The sequence below is a fragment of the Rhinatrema bivittatum genome, chromosome 2 (assembly GCF_901001135.1).
Source record: "Rhinatrema bivittatum chromosome 2, aRhiBiv1.1, whole genome shotgun sequence".
Lineage (NCBI taxonomy): Eukaryota > Metazoa > Chordata > Amphibia > Gymnophiona > Rhinatrematidae > Rhinatrema > Rhinatrema bivittatum.
Window position 1 is genome coordinate 310357003 of NC_042616.1, and position 20396 is coordinate 310377398.

The 20396-nt window shown below is 47.6% G+C and overlaps 1 protein-coding gene across 1 annotated transcript in view; it reads right to left on the reverse strand.

Moving 5' to 3' along the window:
* The window catches only part of PKD1L1 (polycystin 1 like 1, transient receptor potential channel interacting), a 446216-nt gene that overhangs the window by 214691 nt on the left and 211129 nt on the right, over window positions 1-20396 (reverse strand). Inside the window, exon 29 of the mRNA XM_029587088.1 lies at window positions 18938-19111. Coding sequence (XP_029442948.1) covers window positions 18938-19111 — 174 coding nt within the window. The remainder of the gene's footprint in view (window positions 1-18937; window positions 19112-20396) is intronic.

Below are 20396 nucleotides of genomic sequence, written 5' to 3' on the forward strand. Positions count from 1 at the left end.
CAACTGCTAGGACTCAAACAGCAACAACCCTACCCAGGAAAGAGCAAACCTTAATATTACATCACTCCCTAGAAGGCCAATGAACCTCCTATTGAAAACAGAACAAGACGGACTGCTATGGTCTCCTAACACAGAAACTATATATTAGCAGAATCCTTCACCTCAGAACTCAGACAGACCCTTACCAAATATATTTATGTATTTATTTATTTATTTATTTATTTTTATATACCGAAGTATTAGTGTTGGCCTTCACTCCGGTTTACATTTGAACAACATTATACATGAGAACTCAAGAACAATATACATAAGAATTCAAGAATATTATACATGATTATAGAACAAGAATATTATACACAAATATAGAATAAGAAAGCAACAAAAAAAAAAAAGAAATATAAAATATCAATAATAAAGTAAAACCATATTAATAAAAATAATTAATATTTCAAAACTATTGATTAATAGAACATTCAATAATTAAAACCGCATGGAAATGTTTATAAAATTTCCCAAAATATCAATATAATATTTCAAAACAGCAGACACATCAGGCAACAACCAATAATGAAAATAATAATCTCCTGCTCTCCATACTTGGGATGTTTTGATTTCCAGCCACTGAGATTGTTGTGGAAGGAGGAGGGCTGCACAAACTTTATCCTCTCTCTCAACCCCTCATACACATCCAGCAACACGTAAGCTCTGCTTTATACACACAGAGACATGCAAACACATACCGGCTCTCACCCACCCACCCAACCACACACACACGCATTGGCTCTCACCCACACACACCAGCTGTCACACACATACACCTACCCAGGCTCTCTCTCTCTCTCACACACCTATACCCAGGCTCTCACCCATCCACAGGCTCTCTAATACCCACACCCACAGACTCTCATTCACTCACCCACATACCAACATAGCCTCTCACTCACACACATACCCACACACACACATACACATAGCCTCTCACCACCCCACACACACAGGCAGTCACCCACCCACACCCAGAGGCAGTTATACACACACACACAGGCTTTCATCAATATACAGGCACTCATCAGCATACTCACTCACTGCCTCTCACTCACTCATCCACATTCATAGGCTCTCACCCACCCACCATTCACATACCCACAGCCTCTCATATACACACCCACACACACACACATCTTTTCACCTACATACACACACAGTATCTCTCCATACACCCAGACAAACTCAGCCTCTTACCCACATATAAACACAGGGCCTTGGCCTCTTCTGCGGTCACCAGTGGGATGAGGTCCACTAGCAGCCACCATGTCCTCCCTCAATTTTAGGCTGCCATGGAATGGGCTCCGCAGCAGCCTGCTGATTCTGTCTTATTCTTCAGCCACCAATGAGATGAAGTCTGCTGGCCATCACCAAGTCCTCTCTCTACCTCTGGCCACATTGTGTGGTGAGTGGCAATAGCAGTAGCATTTATCCAAACATCATCTCCTGCTGCCACTGGGCTGATATCGAGGTAAGAAATGCGAGACTGGCTCTGTGGCAGCAGATGTTGTTCAGTTAAATGCAACTCCTGCTGCCAACAGGAGAATGGTGGGGGTCAGGAAGGTGTGTTGGCCCTGATCAGATCTGTTGTATAAAATTGGGGTAGCGCGTGCCACCCCTTAGCAATGCCTATGGACTGGGGATTCACTGAATCCCTTGAAGGCCCTGACCGCATGCCACTGACTGGGGCTCATCAGGATCAACCCATGCTGTGGCTTTAATCTGCAGATCTCCATTGCTGCAGCACAAAGGAGCACAAGACGAGAAAAGCTTGCAAAAGAGATCTAATTACTGTAAAAGTTCTGAATGGCAAGTAAAATGAGCACATTATTATTTTTCTGAATATTCTAGGAAAAGAGATGAATTTGCAATTTTACATTCCTCTTTAAATCTCCAGTTTTTGTTAATTTTCTTCAGCAGTCCATCAGTAATGACACACAAAGGGTTCAGCATTTTAATAGTACCTCAGCAGTCACTGCATGTAAATGCACAGACTTGAAAGAGTCAAAAAATAAATTCAAAACATCAGCAGATGCTTCTGACCTCTAGCACTGGCAAGACAGGTGCTGAGTGTATTGTCCTGTTAATTAGAAATGTAGAAAAGAATGACTGCCAGAATATACTTCATATAATAGGATATTATTGCTTATGAGTGGCACTGTGCCACATGTATGGCTACCGCAAGTAACCTGAGTGTTTATCACTGGCCACTAATGTCATCAGGCCATATGACCAGCAAATATGTGACTGGCCGTGCACATGGTAGGTCACCTGGCTATGTGTGGGGCCAAGCAGATCTCCTTTTGGGTTAAGGGCCACAAGATCCAGCATCCCCCATGCCTTCCAACAGCCCACACTGTTTCACAGAGGCCAGCCTCTTCCAACAAAGGACGTAGCCCAATTGGCCATGGGAGCAGTAAGTGGCAGGGAAGAAAAGGGGCTATCCGCTGCACTGACCTCTTCTTATTGCCTCTCATGTCATGAGGACCCCATGGGTCTGGCTGAGATCATCTCTTGGCTGAGTACTTGGACCTGGTGCAGTAACAGGCTGGTGACCCCTGATGCAGCCGTGCCAGAGCCAGGAGAGCCGGTAGCCTTCCATGCATGGGGAGGGCCGCCCAGTAGGACTGAGGCCTTGCTTGCACCAGGCAGGACAATGGATTCAGAGGCTCGGCTTCTTTGTTTGGAGATTAGCTATCTCTTGTTAGGACCCAGACCTTGCTAGTGAAAGGTGGGCAGATGGATCCAGGGAATCTCCCCACAACTAGAGTTTGGAAATCTATGTGTGTATAGTTAGGACATCTTGAGCATGTAGGCTAGATTTCCTTTGCAGGGAAGGGTATTTTGTCTAAGTTGCGCTGGAGGGCCCATGATGGGCTATAATTGCCCAGAGTACCTACACTTATCTATTATTTATTGACTCATAACTGCTGATAAATAAAAGGCAATAATTCAGTCCAGCCAAATAAGGAAAAAAAATCGCTGGTAAACAAGAAAAAGCAACAAGGGTTCGGTGCAAGAATTCAGAGTCTCTGTGCTCCAGGGCAAAAAGGCATCAAAGATTCAACGCAACTATTCAGGAAAAAGTTTTAGGCTTTTACAAAAATAGGCAACTGTGATTTAGCACAAAGGAACAGAAACCATTTTGTGCTCTCATATGAAAAACAGCAATGATTCAGCACAAACATTTGGGAAAAACATTTTGTGCTTTTAAACAAAAAGCAAAAGTACCAAATGTACAACTACCTCTCTAGGTCATAGGGGTTACTCTGAATGCTTGCACCCAACCATTGTTGCTTTTTCTTGTTTACCAGCTATTTTTTCCTTATTTGGCTGGGCTGAATTATTGCCTTTTATTTATCAGCACAGAAGCTCTTTTGTTATTTTGCTGTGCTGATTCATTGTTGCCTTTGGTTCACAAGCACCAGAACTGTTTTTGTTTTTTTTTATTTGACTGTATTAAACCACTATGGATTCATTTTAAAGACCCATAGCAGCTCCTTATTTGCTTGTTTGGGGTGAAGCCCCACAGCTGTGATTAGCAGCACAAATCCAGTAACCTCTCACTTTGAGTCAACCCAAGGTAGAAGAGAACAACCCGTGGAAGTGCACCCTATGTTCTCAGATACCGAGAAATGGCATTGCCAGCAGAGGCCCTCACACTGCTTGCTGATATTCTTAAAATGAGCCCTTAGGCAGTTATGAGTCAATAAATAAAAGGTAATTGTAAGTACTCTGGGCAATTATAACCCATCATGGGCCCTCCAGCGCAACTTGGACAAAATACCCTATACACTGGATCCATCAAAAATGTCCAATTCCTGCTGGGTAGCCTGCTATGGACCTGATGGGAGGAACTCCATTTCTTCCTTCTCATCCTGTTCCAGGCTCCTTTTATCTAACTCACTTGTCTATTGTAGGCGATCAGAGCCTTCACCGTCTCTGCACTGAAGGGCTTCTCCCTTGGTGCTCCATTGGATGTCCTGCTCACTGCCGGGGACTATAAGTTCTTTCACTCTGTCTCTTTGCTCTGGGGAATTTAAGCTTTTGCCTGAGGGCTGACATCCTTGATCCCCTCCTGCCTTGACCCACTACCCCATCACAGCAGGCAATGGGAAAAGTATAACTATTCTTTGTAAATCACTCTTACACAAGGAAAAATGTATTATCTGTTAATTTCTTTTCCTTTAGTCCTGCTACAGCAGTCTAGACTAGTGTGTTGTTTCTCCCTACCAGCAGATGGAGGTAGAGAGCACAGCTTTTTCTGTGATGTCATCACAGCTACTTACATATGGTGCAGCCCAGAAAATTCCTCAGTATTATAATATCAAAGCACTAAACATATCCCAAACAATAATAAATAATAAACTTGTAACATATTTCAGAACTGGATGCTCTGGTAGAACCCCGTCTCCAAAACAGGAGGTAAATATAAACCAAACTTACACACATCTTGTAAAATTCCTATGAATAGGCATTTCTTATCATCCATATAATCTGGAAGAAGCATGTACTCTTCCATATGATGGCTCAGCTTCCTGGGTGGGCCCTGAACTGGTGTAACAGGACTACAGAAAAGAAAATTAACAGTTAAGAAATTTCTTCTTCCTCCTCATCTTCCTACAACAGTCAAGACTAGTGGGAAATACCAAAACTCAACTAATCTAAGAGTGGAGAGGTAAGGGTTGCCTTAAGGACACCAGCTCTGAAAGCAGTGTCCTCCCTAGCCCAAACATCCAAAAGGTAATGCTTGACAAAAGAATTCAAAGAGGATCAAACATCCACTTTACAAATGTCCTCTGATGAAATAACCATGGCTTTGGACCAGGAAGAGGATTGAAGGCTGGTAAATGTCAGAGAACAGCCTGAAAACTCTTGAGTATGCATGCCGAGAAGATGGTGTCCTTAGTCCATCTGACCATGAAAGCTTTGGAAGCTGCCTCTTCCTTGCAAGGACTTCCAAACAATACAAATGGCCTATCCGAATGCCAAAAGGAGTCAGTAAAACCTGCTTGCATCCTGACATTTGTCCTTGGAAACCTACAGATTCAGATGAATCACTGAAAGCACCTTGGGTAAGAAAGAAGGCACCAGCCGAACAGTCATCAAATCAGCAGAAAACACCAGGAAACGATCCCTACAGCTCTGAAATATGCCGAGCTGAACAGATTGCAGCCAAAAACACATTTAGCGAGAAATCCTTGCTTCAGAGGATCAAAGGGAGAGGGGTAAACAAGGTCCTGAGAACTAGATTAAGGTCCCACTGAAAAAAAACCACTGGTCTTAAGGAAGGTTATAATCTTTTAAACCTCCAAAGAAAGCAAACATCATGATGGGAAGCCACTAGAGACTTCACATCTTACCTCTATAACAGGAAATAGCTGCAACCTAGGCTTATTTAATTTGATGTCAAACCATTATCCAGACCCCACTGGAGAAAGGTTAAAATGACAGAAACATCAGACTGCCACAGAGAAACTGTACATTACTTGCAAAACACCTCAAAAATCCACCAGACTTGGATATATGCCACAGAAGTAGCCTTCTTTTGGGCTTTCAGGAATAGCCTTTCTGTTGAAAACATGACCGCTCAAGAACCAAGCCATAAGAAAAAAGAATTATCCAGGATAACTAGATCACAAGACAGGAGACCTCTGGTCTCTGAAAACCTCAGCTGTAGATCTACCTACAGTCTTACTAGATCTGCATACCAGGAACTACTCGTCCAGTGCAGAGTCACCAAAACCAAGCGGACAAGGCCATGGGGCTGGATGAGGTACATTTCAGGATACTGAGGGAGCTCAGAGATGTGCTGGTGGATCCGCTGAAAGACGTGTTCAATAGAGCCCTGGAAATGGGAGTGGTGCTGTGAGATTGGAGAAGAGTGGTTGTGGTTTTGTTTCATAAGGGTGGTAACAGAGAGAAACCTGGAAACTACAGACAGGTTAGCCTCACCTCGGTGGTAGTAAAATTAACGGAGACTCTGCTGACTCAGATCCAACATCAGGAAACATTTCTTCACGGAGAAGGTAGTAGATGCCTGGAATGCCTTTCTGGAGGAGGTGGTAAGGATGAAAACAGTAAACAAATTCAAGAGGGCATGGGATGAACACTGTGGTTCCCAAAAGGTTAGAGGTTGGAAATGAAGAAAAGAGTGCGTGGAGTTAACCTGCATGGAGCAGCCGTTACTATCCTTAATCATAAGGCATGGGGATTATTACCATTAACTGATTAGCCTTGATGCTTTTGCTGCAACTGCAACATCACTCTCCAGTTCAACGGCAGGAGGGCTAACAGCCATGGCTGAGTCCCAACCTTTACAGTCCGGAGTACTGATATGCAGACATCAGGGAAAAAGCACAGGACTGCTTCTATAACAAGAACAAAAGCAAAGCATGTTCAAGCAGCACGTCTGATTGTAAATATTACTACCCTTAACATAAGGCTTGGGGGGTAGCCAGCATTAAGCAGCAGTTACTACCCTAAACAGAGACATATGAGTAACCTGCATGGACTGACGGAGTCTACCAGATGAAACTTGCTGGGCAGATTGGATGGATCATTAGGTCTTTTTCTGCCATCATTACTATGTAAGATCATTCATCTCCAACCGTCTCAATGTTTTCCCTATTAAGAGCCATGGAAGGAACACATAAAACAAAGCCTGACTTGGATAAGGTTGGTCTGGAGCAACTATGCCACAGGGAACTGACTTCCCTGTGTTGACTGAAGAGTCAGCAGATTTTGGCATTACTGTGGATCATCAAGAGATCCACTTGAGGAAAACCTCAATGGTTCTGAAAGAACTAAAAAATGAAATATCAGACCTATTTCAATTAATTTATAACCTATCATTAAAAATCATCAGTTGTACCTGAAGACTGGAAGGTGGACAATGTAACCCCAATATTTAAAAAGGGCTCCAGTTGTGATCCTGGAAACTATAGATTGGTGAGCCTGGCTGCAGTGCCAGGAAAAATCATGGAAACTGTTATAAAAAAATAAAATCACAAAGCATTTAGATAGACATGGTTTAATAGGACACAGCCAGCATGGATTTACCCAAGAAAAGTATTGCCTCACAAATCTCCTACATTTTTTTGACAGGGTGAATAAAAATGAGGACAAAGGTGAACCAGTAGATGTGGTGTATTTTGATTTTCAGATAGTGTTCAACAAAGTCCTGATGAGAGGCTTCTAAGAAAATTAAAAAGTCATGGGATAGGAGGTGATGTCTTTTTGTAGATTGCAAACTGGTTAAAAGACAGGAAACAGAGTAGGATTAAATGGTCTGTTTTCACAGTGGAAAAAGGTAAACAGTGGAGTGCCTCAGGGATCTGTACTTGGACCTGTGCTTTTTAATATATTTATAAATGATCTGGAAAGGGGTATGACGAGTGAGGCAATCAAATTTGCGGATGACACCAAATTATGCAGATAAGTTAAATCTCAGGCGAATTGTGATTAATTGCAGAGGATCTTGCTAGAATGGAAGATTGGCTTCCAAATGGCAGATGAAATTTAACGTGGACAAGTGCAAAGTGATACATATAGGGAAAAATAACCCTTGTTGTAGTTACACGATGTTAAATTCTATCTTAAGAGTTACCACCCAGGAAAGAGATCTAGGAGTCATAGTGGATAATACATTGAAATCGTCAACTCAGTGTGCTGTGGCGGTCAAAAAAGCAAACAATGTTAGGAATTATTAGGAAGGGGATAGCAAATAAAATGGTGGATGTCATAATACCTCTGTATCGCTCCATGGTGAGACTGCACCTTGAATACTGTGTGCAATTCTGGTCGCTGCACTCAAAAAAGATATAATTACACGGAGAAAGTACAGAGAAGGGCAACCAAAATGATAAGGGGCATGGAACAGCTTCCCTATGAGGAAAGGCTAAAGAAGTTAGGGTTGTTTAGTTTGGAAAAGAGATGACTTAGGGGGATAAGATAGAGGTCTACAAAATCATGAAAGGACTTGAACAGGTTAAAGGAAATCGGTTATTTACTCTCTCAGATAATAGAAGGACTAGGGGGCACTCCATGAGGTTAGCAAGTAGCTCATTTAAAACAAATCGAAGAAAATTCTTTTTCACTCAGCGCATAGTTAAGCTCATTGCCAGAGGATATGGTTATAGCAGGTAGTGTAATTGTGTTTAAAAGAGGTTTGGATATGTTCGTAGAGGAAAAATCCATAAAGTGCTATTAATTAATAAGCAATAGTAGCTTGAGATCTATTTAATATTTGGGTATTTGCCAGGTACTTGTGACTTGGATTGGCCACTGTTGGAAACAGGATGCTGAGCTTGATGGACCCTTGGTCTGACTCGGTATGGCTGGTACTGTTCTGTCCTAGTTTTCTTCCTATCTTTCTAATGGAACATGCCAACTCAGGGTTGAAGCCAAAATGAAAGGCCGACCGGATCGCAGTGTCCGGTCGGCCGGGGTAATGTGGGCCCAGGCCCACGAATAAAGGGCGGGTCCTGGCCGAGTCTGAGTGCCCGGTGGGCACCGAGAGGCCAGTATGCGGGGGGGGGGGGGGGGGGGAAGGGTCAGCAGGAGGTCGCGAGGCGGCGCCAGCTAGGCCGGGGGTGGGGGCACGGGCTGGGTGCGAGCGCACGTGCGCTCATGCCGGGAGGCAGAGGAGTTTAATTGGTTAGGGGGGGGGGGCGGGCCAAAGCAGTTTGGCCGACAGGGATTGGGGCAGCAAGGGTCTCCGGGGGAGGGGTAGTGTATGTGGGGAGCCGGCTGGCTCAGTTACGCTAGGCATCTGAGCGGCAGGTTTGGTTTTTGGTGCTAGGCGGGCTTGTGCGGGGCGGGCTTGGTCTTCAGGTCGGGCGGTGCAATTCGGTGCTCGCCTTGCTGGCTCAGCGCTGCGTTTTGGTTGGTCTGCAGTTGAGTGTCCGGTCAGTGGGTGGTCCGGAGGAGCAGGTTGCGTGGGGGCCGGGGGGCTGCCGGTTTGCGTGTTGTGTTCTGGGCGCTGGGCCGACTCGTGGGTCGTCCATATGGAGTCTGAGGAGGCTTCCTGGGTCCCTGGAGACGAGGAGGACTACTCTCTGCCTACCCCGATGACGGGCCGGCCTGCTGACGGTTCCGGGGCCAGTCGGGTGAGTGCTCGGGGGTTTGGTGGGGTCCGGGGTGGCAGGAGGGGGGGGGTTTCCTACAGTTCCTCTTTTGCTTCCTGGTGTGGAGACCGCGGATGCGGTGGGGTCTTTGGGGTCTGCCTTTAATGTGTTGGGCAGGGGGCTGAGTAGGGGCAGGGGGGCAAGGGCTTCCCGCTCCCGCCCTCGGGGCCGGATGGGTGCCCTGGCTTTTGTGGGGGGGACTGGGCCTTTGGGTGGCGATGGGGTTGGGGCAGTGCCTAGTGGCCTGGGGAGCGTCGAGGGGGGGCTTCCCGAGTCTGGTTTGGTGGGTCCGTCGGGGGTTCCGGGGGTCGTTTTCCCGGGGGATCCCGGGCGGCCTGTGTCCCGGTCCGGTAGGGGGCGGTCCCGGGGTGTCCGTTTGCCGGGTCTTGGTAGTGGTCCTCTTCGTGGGGCGGATCGGGGGTGGAGGGCTCCGGTTGCGAGGGCTGCGGTTCAGGGGCGTGGGGTGTCGGTGGGTGAGGGGGGGGGGTGCGTTGGGGATGCCTTCCCGGCCTAGGGGGGGTGCGCTTTGGGTTGTGCCTTGCGGGGCGTTGGGGTCTGATGAGAGTGGAGTGGAGAGTTCTGGCCTTCTGGAGTTGCCTCGGGGGCGGGGTAGGATGGGGCCGCTGGGTCGGGACTTTGGGGTTGGTGTTGGGGGGCCGGGGGGGGGGTGGGGGGGGCCTGGGCCACCTCGGGGGAGGTAGGGGGCGCCGCTGTCGACGCTCTGGGTCTCGCTCCCGGAGGGATATCTCCACTGGTGTCTGGTATTCTTTCTCCGCAGGAGGAGTGGGACGAGGGCCAGTGGGATGCTCCTGGCCCTTCGCATCGGGAGGCTTGGAGGTCAGCAGCGGTGTCGGCTGAGCGAGCAGTTCCTCGGGAGCCAGGGGGGCCTGTTGGTGCGGAGGTAGAGGAGCGACCTCCTCAGGGTGAGTTGGTTCTCTTTCCTCGCGAGGGGGAGAGGGTGGCGGTGGGTGCTTTGGGGGATGGGGGGGTGGGGGCGTTTGGTGCTGTGGGGGTGGCGCAAGTCGGAGGGGGGGGTTGACATGGGCGTGGCGGTGGGGCGCAAAAAGGGTAAAGGGAAGAAGAGGCGAGGGCGCTCAAGTTCGTCTGAGTCTACCTCTTCCTCCTCCTCCTCCTCATCAGGGTCCTCTGATTCGGGATGGTCCGTGGGCGTTCGGGCGCCGGGCGAGGCGTCGGATAGGAATCCGCCGGCTTTGGTGGCCCTTATGGAGTTATGGGAGGAGGTTCCGCGGCGCCTTCGTAAAAAAATTTATGGCAGAAAGTTTATTGATATTTTCCGGCTGATGGAGGGTCGTAGGGGACGGAGAAAGGGGAAAAAGAAGAGGAAGACCGGGGAGCGTTTTCCCGGGTCGCATCCTACGGTGGCTAGAAATGTCCATAATTGGATGTGGGCTTTTTTGCGTTTGGCCAGCGTCATTGGGCACCGGGACCCTAAGCAGTACGGTCCCTTGCTGGCGTACGGTGACGCCATTCTGGCCGCCAGCAAAACGTATGAGGGTTGGTCGTGGTTGAACTACGACGAGCGGTTCAGGGATCGGATGGAGGGTAACAAGTTTATGACTTGGGGTACGCAGGATGTGGGCCTTTGGCTGACGCAGATGGCATCCAAGACTCCAGTCGGTTCGGGATTGCAGGGCGGTGGTTCCGGTCGGCCTTTTCACCAGGGGCCTCCTGCGGCTGGCGCGGGGCGGCAGAATGTGGGGACCGGTGATGTCTGCTGGCGGTTTAATAAATCGTCCTGTCTCTTCCCGGATTGTAAGTTCCGACACGTGTGTGCCTCCTGTGGGGCTGGTCACCCCTCCTCTCGCTGCGGTAAGCGACAGGGGGAGGGTGGGGGGGTTCCCCCGGGATCCAAAGGCCCCGGCAAGTGACTTTTTGCTAGGGCAGCCACTCCAATCAGGGTCGAGGCGTTGGTTCCCTGGTTGCGGGCTTACCCCAAGCCGGAGGTGGCTCGGCTCTTGTTTGACGGTTTTCTGGGGGGTTTCGTATTCCGTGTTCGGAGCGAGGGTTGTTGGGTGGGGGGATCACTTGTCCTTCGATGAATCGGTTGTTGCCGGTGGTAACGGCCAAGTTGCAATCGGAGATTGAGCTGGGTAGGATAGCGGGCCCCTTCATGGAGACTCCGTTGTCCAATATGGTTTGGTCTCCCTTGGCAATTGTCCCTAAGCGGGAAGCGGGCAAATACCGCCTAATACATAATCTATCGTTCCCGGCTGGGGGGTCGGTTAATGATTGTATTCCGCGCGAGTTGTGTGCTGTTCGTTACGCTTCATTTGATTCGGCCGTGCGCCGGGTTCGGAGGTGTGGAGTGGGAGCCTTAATGGCCAAGGTGGATGTGGAGTCCGCTTTTCAGCTGTTGCCTGTTCACCCGGGATGTTTTCGTCTCTTGGGTTTTCGTTTTAATCATCGGTTTTATTTTGACAAATGTATGCCCATGGGCTGTTCCATCGCCTGTGCGTATTTTGAGGCCTTTAGTTCCTTCATTCACTGGGTCGTGGAGGTCCGATCGGGGTCGCAAGGTATTGTGCATTACTTGGATGATTTCCTCTTTGCGGGGCGAGCAGATACAGGGGACTGTGACATCTTGTTGCGGTGTTTCCAGGAGGTTGCGAGCGATTTTGGTCTACCGTTAGCGGCCGGTAAGACGGAAGGTCCGTGCTCTCGTCTGGTCTTCCTGGGCATTGAGTTGGATTCCGTAGCCATGCGTTCGCGCTTGCCGGATGACAAGGTGCAGCGGCTGAGGGAGCTGGTGCGGAGGGCGGTGGGGCGGCCTAAGTTGTCCCTTGTAGAGTTGCAGTCCTTGGTAGGGAGCCTTAACTTCGCGTGTAGGGTGATCCCCATGGGCCGGGTCTTCTTGCGACGGCTGTCTGCGGCGATGGCTGGGGTGAGCCATAGGCATCATAGGATTCGGGTGACCGCGCTGATGCGTGCGGACTTGCAGGTGTGGGATGGCTTTTTGGTGGATTTCAATGGGTCGGAATTCTGGCAGACTGACCCCACGTCCAATTTTGCTTTGGAACTGTACACCGATGCGGCGGGGTCGGCGGGGTTTGGGGAGTACTTTCAGGGGTCCTGGTGTGCTGCGGCGTGGCCGGATGCCTGGGCCCAGTCCGGGGTGACGAGGAACATTACCTTTCTGGAGCTATTTCCTATTGTGGTGGCTCTTCATATCTGGGGTGAGAGGTTGGCAGGAAAGAGAGTTGTATTCTGGTGCGACAATCTGGGGGTGGTGGAGGTGATCAATCGGAGGTCCGCCAAGTGCCTGCTGGTGTCGGAGCTCTTGCGGGAGTTGGTGTTGCGCTGCATGTCTCTAAATGTGACTGTTTGGGCCCGGCATGTTCCTGGAGTTGCTAACAGTATCGCTGACTCTCTTTCTCGTTTTAAGTGGGACTTGTTCCGCGAATTGGCCCCGGATGCGGATCCTCGCGGGACTTTGGTGCCGTCTTTCCTTTGGAAATTTGGTTCCCGGAAGCCTGGACGTTGCTGAGGTCTTCATTAGCCCCCTCCACGTGGTCTGCTTACGTGGGTGGGGCGCGCAAGGTGGTGGCATTTCTTGCTTCTGTGGGTTGGGTGGGGGGGCCCGGTGTCGGATGGCTTGGTTTTGCTCTTCTTGGAGGAGGCCAGGCGACTGGGTAGCTCCAGGGCGGCTGTGACTCGGCAGTTGGCCGGGTTCTCCTTCTTCATGCGGGCGCATGGGTGGGGATTCCCTGCGGGGCGGTTCCTGGTGCGGCGGTTGTTGTTGGGGTGGTCCCGGTGTTCGGAGAGACCGGTGGATAGGCGGTGGCCGATTACGCATGATATCTTGCTGCTGCTTTGGGAATCATTATTGGGGGTCTATTCTTCTCCTTACGAAACCGTTCTGTTTTGGACAGCATTCGTCTGGGCCTTTTTCGGTGCTTTCCGCGTGAGTGAGTTGGTAGCGCGGTCGGCGTCCAGCGCGGAGTTTCTGGGCATCTTAGCTGCGCACGTGGTGGTCACCACTTCCTCGGTTGCCATTCGCATTCCAAGGTCCAAGACGGATCAGTGGGGCCGTGGCTCTTCGGTGGTGTTGCAGGCGGTCCCGGGTTTGCAAACTTGCCCGGTGGACAACGCTGCGCGGTACTGCCTTGTTAGAGCTTGGGGTGCGGTCCACTTTTTGGTTCATGCCGATATGCGGCCGCTGACGAAGTACCAGTTCGAGATGGTTCTTCGTTCCGCCTTAACTGCCGTGGGGCTCGACGCTTGGTCCTTCGGGACGCATTCCTTCCGTATTGGGGCGGCTACGGCTGCTTCGGAGGCGGGGTTGCTGGCGGGAGTCATCTGTAGGATCGGCAGGTGGCGTTTACGGGCGTACAAGGGTTATGTGCGTTCCGGGCCGCCCAAGTTGTGAGCAGTAGTTACCTTTGTTTTCTTTTCAGGTGCGGTGCCTGCTGGGAAGTCCGCGTGGATCATCGGCCACTCGTATACCCACTGGGCGCATAAACATGCGTGCGGACGTCCTTATGGGCCCCATCTGGAGTTACAGCACAGGGGGGTGACGGTGTTTTGGCTGGGGAGGCGAGGTATGGTTTGGGGGGACTTGATTGCATGTGTGCGGTGGGAGCGGGATCGGTTGGGACCTCCGCAAGCGGTGGTAATTCACCTTGGAGGGAATGACTGGGGTAAGATGTCCAGCAGGCAGTTTATCGGTATGGTGCGCAGCGATTTGATGGCAGTGTCGCTTTTGTTACCATCCACGGTTCTCTTGTGGTCGGATATCATCCTGCGACCCGCGGAGGCGCCTAGGGTCATTTGGAGGAGGAGTAGGGCTAAGGCCAACCAGCAGATTGGGTCCTGGTTGGAAAGGGTGGGAAGCAGGCACATTCGTTATGAATGGTCTTGGGGTTCCTCCTCCGGTCTTTTTGGTAAAGACGGGGTGCACTTGTCATTCCTTGGCATGGATCTCTTTTTGAATTCTATACAGGAAGCCTTGGAGGACATCTTTCCCCGGTAATTGGGCCCGCATCTTTGGGGGGTCACGGGTTTTGTTTACCCGTGTCTATGGCGGATGGCCCGAGCCAATGCAAGTCGATATTGTTATGTAAGGCTGGTCACCATTTAAGGGGGGGGGGGGGGCAACTGGGGGCTGTTGTCCGGGGGGAAGGTCCCTTGCTAGGAGAAGGCGGGGCCTCGTTGGCCTGATTCCTTGCTCGCCAGCGGCGGGAGTCCACCGGATTAACCTCTTGCTTAATGGCGGCGGAGGTCTGATCTTGGTGTAGGGCCGGTGGGGGTGTTTGAGTCGGTTGGCTGGTACTGACCGCCTGGCTGAAAGGCGGCGGTCAATGGGGGGATGTTTGGATAAGTTATTGTTAAGCGTTAACTGTTGTAAGGCTCGGGTCTCCTGGTCAATAAAGCTGCGGCCCTGTTTTACCCAATCTGTTTGTGGTGTCATTTTGTAAAAGAGGGCGGTTGTGAGTGAGTGAGGTCCTGGATGCCCATATTACCTCCACATGCATCCTACTGAATTGTGGTGTACTCCAATGCTTGGCTTTATCTGCCGCATTATTCAACATCTACTTGACCCCTTTATGTCGTCTTCTTGCCAGCCTTGGAGTATATTATAAGTTATATGCAGACAATATGTAATTCTTTTTTCCTCTAAAACAACTCATGGAATGAGACTGAGGAACATGTAATACACCACTTGTCCTCTATTTACACCTGGTTATCTGCTAACAAGTTTGTCCTCAACATCTCAAAAACTGAAATCATGATTCTATCTCATTTTCCCAATCCACATATCCCAACTGGAATTACTTTTAAGAACTTCAATATTTCAATTTCAAAGACTGTTCGTAACTTGGGTGTTAGCATTGATCCTGCCCTCTCAATGCAAGAACACATTAAATCTCTTACACAAGCTTCATTCTATAAACTTCGATTACTGCACCACGTGAAACCTCTGTTAGACCCTGCTGACTTTCACACTGTCCTTCAGTCTCTTCTCTTTTCCAGTTTAGACTACTGTAATTCTCTATTCCTGGGTCTTCCATCCTTTGACAGCCAAGGTACAAGGAGAAACCATAAAGGTGTTGGGGACCTGAGCAGCTAACTCTAGAGCATAGCTGGTCCGAAGCTATGTGGGTCCACTGCCAGTAGCACTGCTGCTGCAGGTGACTGCCTACCGGTAACACCAGAGAGTGAAGCTACCTGAATTCACTGGGAAACTATCGGTCATGGAGAAGGTTTTAGAGTCTGGTCTTGTGCCAACAAAGAATTGGTTTCTGTCCCTAAATCAAAAGGATTGAGAAGTAGATTATTTGCCTGTCCTGTACTTCCTGGTATCACGATACTAAGTCCAGCTTCTGCTGGATTGATAAAAGTCATAGCCCTTATCTTTTGGACATGTTTTAGGCTTGGGATCACCAGATCTTCACCAGTTGAGCTAGGTCCTCACTGAAGAGTAGTTTCCCCTTAAAAAGAAGTTTGCATAGACAGATCTTCCACCAAGAATCTGCCACCCAATGCCTTAGCCACAAGAGTCTCCTAGTAGAAACCAATAAAGCAACTAAGTGAGATGAAATCCTGCTTAGATCATAGAAGGCATCTGCAATGAAGGCTGCAGCTGACTCCAGGCGGGCAGCCTCCTCTCCTTTGGGAACCTGTTGGACCCAGCACAGAAGAACTTGAGCCACCAAATTACCACAAATTGCTAACTGTACTGACAATGCAGACGAAGTAAACATGTTTAAAAGGAATCTCAGTCCTCCTGTCCTAAGGATCCTTAAGAGAAGTGCTACCTTCTATAGGAATAATTGTTCTCCTTGAAACTGCTGAAACCAGCGCATCCACCTTGGTCATCAAGAACAAGCATTGCAATGTCTCCTGCAATAGTGGATGCAGCTTACCAAAATGTTTAACTCCCTTGAGCACAGAATCTGGAGATTCTCATTCTGCTATCACCATTTTCTTCACCTCGGCATAAAGGGGAAAAGTCTTGGCAGATTTAGGCAGACCCTTAATAATAGGATCCCATTCAGGAGCCTCTACTGGTTTGTGTTCTGAAATGTTTAGGGCAGCGACCACCTAATCATTAAGGGATACAATGTCATCCCTATGGAAAAGCTGTGTAACCGAATCATCCTCTCTCACTGAAGGCAAGTCTTCCTCCTCCAAAGAGTCCAAGCTGCCTGTATCCATAAATTCATCCAGGTCCTCCATAATGGATTCATTGTTCTAAGGGGGAAAGGCATCAACCAAATTCCAAGGCCCTCATGCTCATTTAGGAGGTAACAAGTGAGCCACAGACTTTGGAACAGGTCCCCTGCCAGAAGACCCCAAGAACTGCATGTCTCAGGCAGGCCTATGAATAGCATAAAAAGCTTGATGGAAAAATCTAAAGAACTCTGGGGAGAACTCCCCCAAGAGAGTAGGGCTTGAAGGAACAGGAGCTTCAGGTATTTGAATAATTGTTTTATATGTGTTTGTACTGTTGCACTGTTACTGTTATTTTATTCTATTTTAATCTATGCTCTATTGTATACCGCTTAGTTCAAATGTTATTTGTAATTTGTGATCTATAAGTAATTTAAATAAATAGATAGATAACAGACATCCTATCCCTGATTGGTGATAAATGTGGGTGTTCCAAAAAAAATGGCTGGGGTGCTCCACAGAGCCATATGTTCTGGGGGACCTGCAGTTATAATGGTGGCCATTCCCACTTAAAATGCTTACTCCGTAGACCCCGGCGCCCTGCTTCCCAAGCAAAATGAAGAAGAGGCAGCCAGCCCTGCCAATATAGAAACAGAGACCTTAGAATGCTCTCTGGGCATTCCTCCAGTTTTGAGGCAAGCCGTGCATAAAATCCCCAAAGCAGAAGAAGTATGCTTGCAGCTGCAAGCTGAGCACCAGCTTGCAACTGCAAGCATATTTCTCCATCAGAAGCATGAGCGGTCAAATTAGAGCAGCACTGAAGGCACTCGCCTCCATAACTTTGAGGAACATACCCCAATGGCAGTAACACTGCTCACATAAAAAACCTCAAGCTGTTCCAGAGTTCTCCTCTTTCCTTTTCTTTCTTTTTTTTTTTTTTTTTTTAATATAAATCTTTAAAAGGAGAGAAGAGGGGGGGAGGAGAGAAAGGCAGACTCAGAGGATCCTGAGTCTGCACCACCAGTATATCCTATCATCTGCTGGAGTACTGGAATGTTAGGGAATTTTCTGGACTGCCCCCTATATAAGTAGCTGTGATGACATCACAAAGAACTCTGTGCTCTCTACCTCCATCTGCTGATAGGGAGGAACAACCAACTAGTCTGGACTGGTGTAGCAGGACGAGAAGGAAGCTGCATTTTGGTTATTTGTCTAGTAAAGTTTTGAGTGAGTTGTGTGCAGCTTCTGGCACACAGGGATAAACACTAGCTGGCACATACAGTCTCAAAATTCAAGGAAAAATGGTAGTTCTGGGTTTGTTAACAGAATGGAGGAAGGTGTGCTTTAAAGTACATAAGGTTTGGCATTCTTCTGTAGAAGTGACCTGATGAAAATCCTGGAAAAATTCTGAAACACTGTCTGGCAATGAACTTCCTTAATGAAAATTGAAAACCCTATCTGGGAAAGCAGGGGAAATAGAGGAGGTAGGTGTTATGCAACAAGTTTGGCTTATCCTCCAGTCATTTCCTGATCAACCACTCTTGATTTAAGAGAATTTTGAAAGCCATTTACAGGGTTAATTGACCTATCTGAAAATTTCCCTCCTCAGAAAAGCTGTGCAGAGTTCTCGAAATGCAGACTTTTAGCCACATTAAAAAGGGGAATTCCAGGGGGGTTTACTTCAGGGGAGTAAAGTATGTGAACAGAATAAAATTTCACAGTCTGGGCACATATTTTTCCTCCTTTTCCCCGCTCACAGAATAAAAAGAAATCCAGGGGACGTTTGTCAGCAGGTGCCGATGTAAGTGAATTTTCAAAAGAAAACCAATATGAAGTTTTCTTTTTTAAACTTGCCTTCCAGGCCCACAGATATAAAAGTATACTCATAGAATAAGAGTAATCCTAAAAGGCTTCCACAGACATTTCTTTTGTCGTTTTGTACTAATGCTCAACAACCATATTGTCCCATGCATTTAAAAAAAAAGGATTTATGATCCTGTGTAGGAAAAGGGATTATGAGAATTCACATCAGCCATTAAGGAATCGTTAAGAAATCCTCCCAAACAAAATGATACAAAAAAAAGGTACACTTGACTGCCCAGTGGTTCAGGTTCTCAGGACATGTGATCTCAATACAGAAACAGTAGTTTTTTGAAACTTTATGGCACTAGTCAAATGACAATATAAAATTTATGACTGGAGGTTTTGTCTTCAAAATCTACTTAAGAGAACCATATCAAAGTAATTGTTCATTTATTCTATTATGTACACCTGTGACTGCTAAATAAGATTTATGAAATGCTATATTTATTTTATTCTTTCAATTACTGGTGCCTCTATCCTGCAGAGGAAATACTAGCTGCTAAGACAGAGTGTTTGAAGAGCTACCCTTTGATTCAAACTTCTGATTTCCGGTTGAACTTGGCAGTTCATCCTTTATCAGTAAGTTGCTTATTAGTACTGATTATTGGTGTGAGAGATGATCTGTTAAGCTGCTGTTATTACATTTAGTAATATTCTTTATGCACACAAAAAGATAGCATACCATTTACATATCATCCTCCTCTCGACTACTAGTGGTCCATTTCAAAACCATGATAAACAAACAAGTAGGCTTAGCAGCTGAGACAGACCTGTTGTGGTGTAGCCTTGAAAAATGTTATCGTTAATGGGCCCTTTTGACCAGTCCAGCAAAAGTGTAGGTGCAGGCATTTTGGAAAAAATGGATGAATCGACTAAATTATCACCACTGGAACCTGAAGAGGTCCCGCCACCTTGGAATGTTCCTGTGCTGCTGCTGGACTGTCCTGAAAGAAAACAACAATGATGAACTTTTGAGTGCTTTCACATCAGTTTTACAGCAGACTGATGCCTTAATTTTAGCTCTTCTGATTACAAATAAACAATGGCTAAGAGCTTTGATTAACCACTAATAGAGGATGTGGCCATATCAATGTGCACAATCTAAACACTATTTTAAAGATCAAAGAGAAGGAAAACAAAACCAAACATAATAGTTTAACGGTTCATAGACACATGGGACAGGAGGATCATGGTACTTTGTTACATCAGGTAACTCACACTCCCCAGACAGTATGTAACCTCATTACCACACACATCTCATTGTATCCAATTGCTCAACAAAATCTTCACCATATGTCTACATAACCTCAAGAACCTTTACATCAAACATAGAGGTGAGTAGGGCAAGAGGGGATAAGGTGAGTAATGGGAGCACGTTGGGAAAGGGAGGGGAGGGAGTATGGTGAGTGACGGGAGGCGAGAGATAGAAAGAACTCATGTAAGGGGAGGGAAAGGAGTGAGATGAGAGGGAGGGAATAAAAGGGAAAAGAGGGGATCATGGGTGAGCATGAGGGAAAGGAAGAGAGGAGAGGAATGGAATTCATGAGAGAGGAGGGTGGGTGAAGAAAGTGAAAGGGAAGGGGCACATCACAGACACCTTTTGTGTGCAGGGCAATAGCAAGGGGAAGGGGAAGCCATGGAGCAGGGCTCTCAGGGGTATGGCAGGATTTAGCATTATTACTGGCATGTTACCTGAAACTCTGTTTTCTTCCATTCCCAGTATTTCAAATCATTCAATGGCCAGATATGTCCTCACCCCAGCCCCTGTGATGATTTGAAATTTCCTATATGGACATTCTCTTGAAAGATTTGGGAGATCCCTGTGTCAGGACATCATCTTTTATCCACAAGTGTTCTTAATGTACAATGAAACCTGTACTTAACAATTCTTGTCACTTTGTTTGGAAGAACATTTATTAAATGCTTTTGGTTTCAGTACACTACACACATAGCATAGGCATGAATTCTGTGTTTCATGGCTGATTTTTCATATAATACACTTTTTTAGTTCCATCGTGGTCAGCTTCGATAAAAGACAAGCTAATGAGTTGCGTTGCTATATTCACAACTTAGCTTCTTTTAAATAAGAATACAGGGGTCACATTTATAGATTTCTTTACTAACGCGGACAGAGTATTTTTGGGCAGTCACATCGATCTAAATAGAGCTGCATCAGTTGTTCGCGACTCTGGTGGCCAAAACATATTCAAGTGACACGCCTCTGTACGC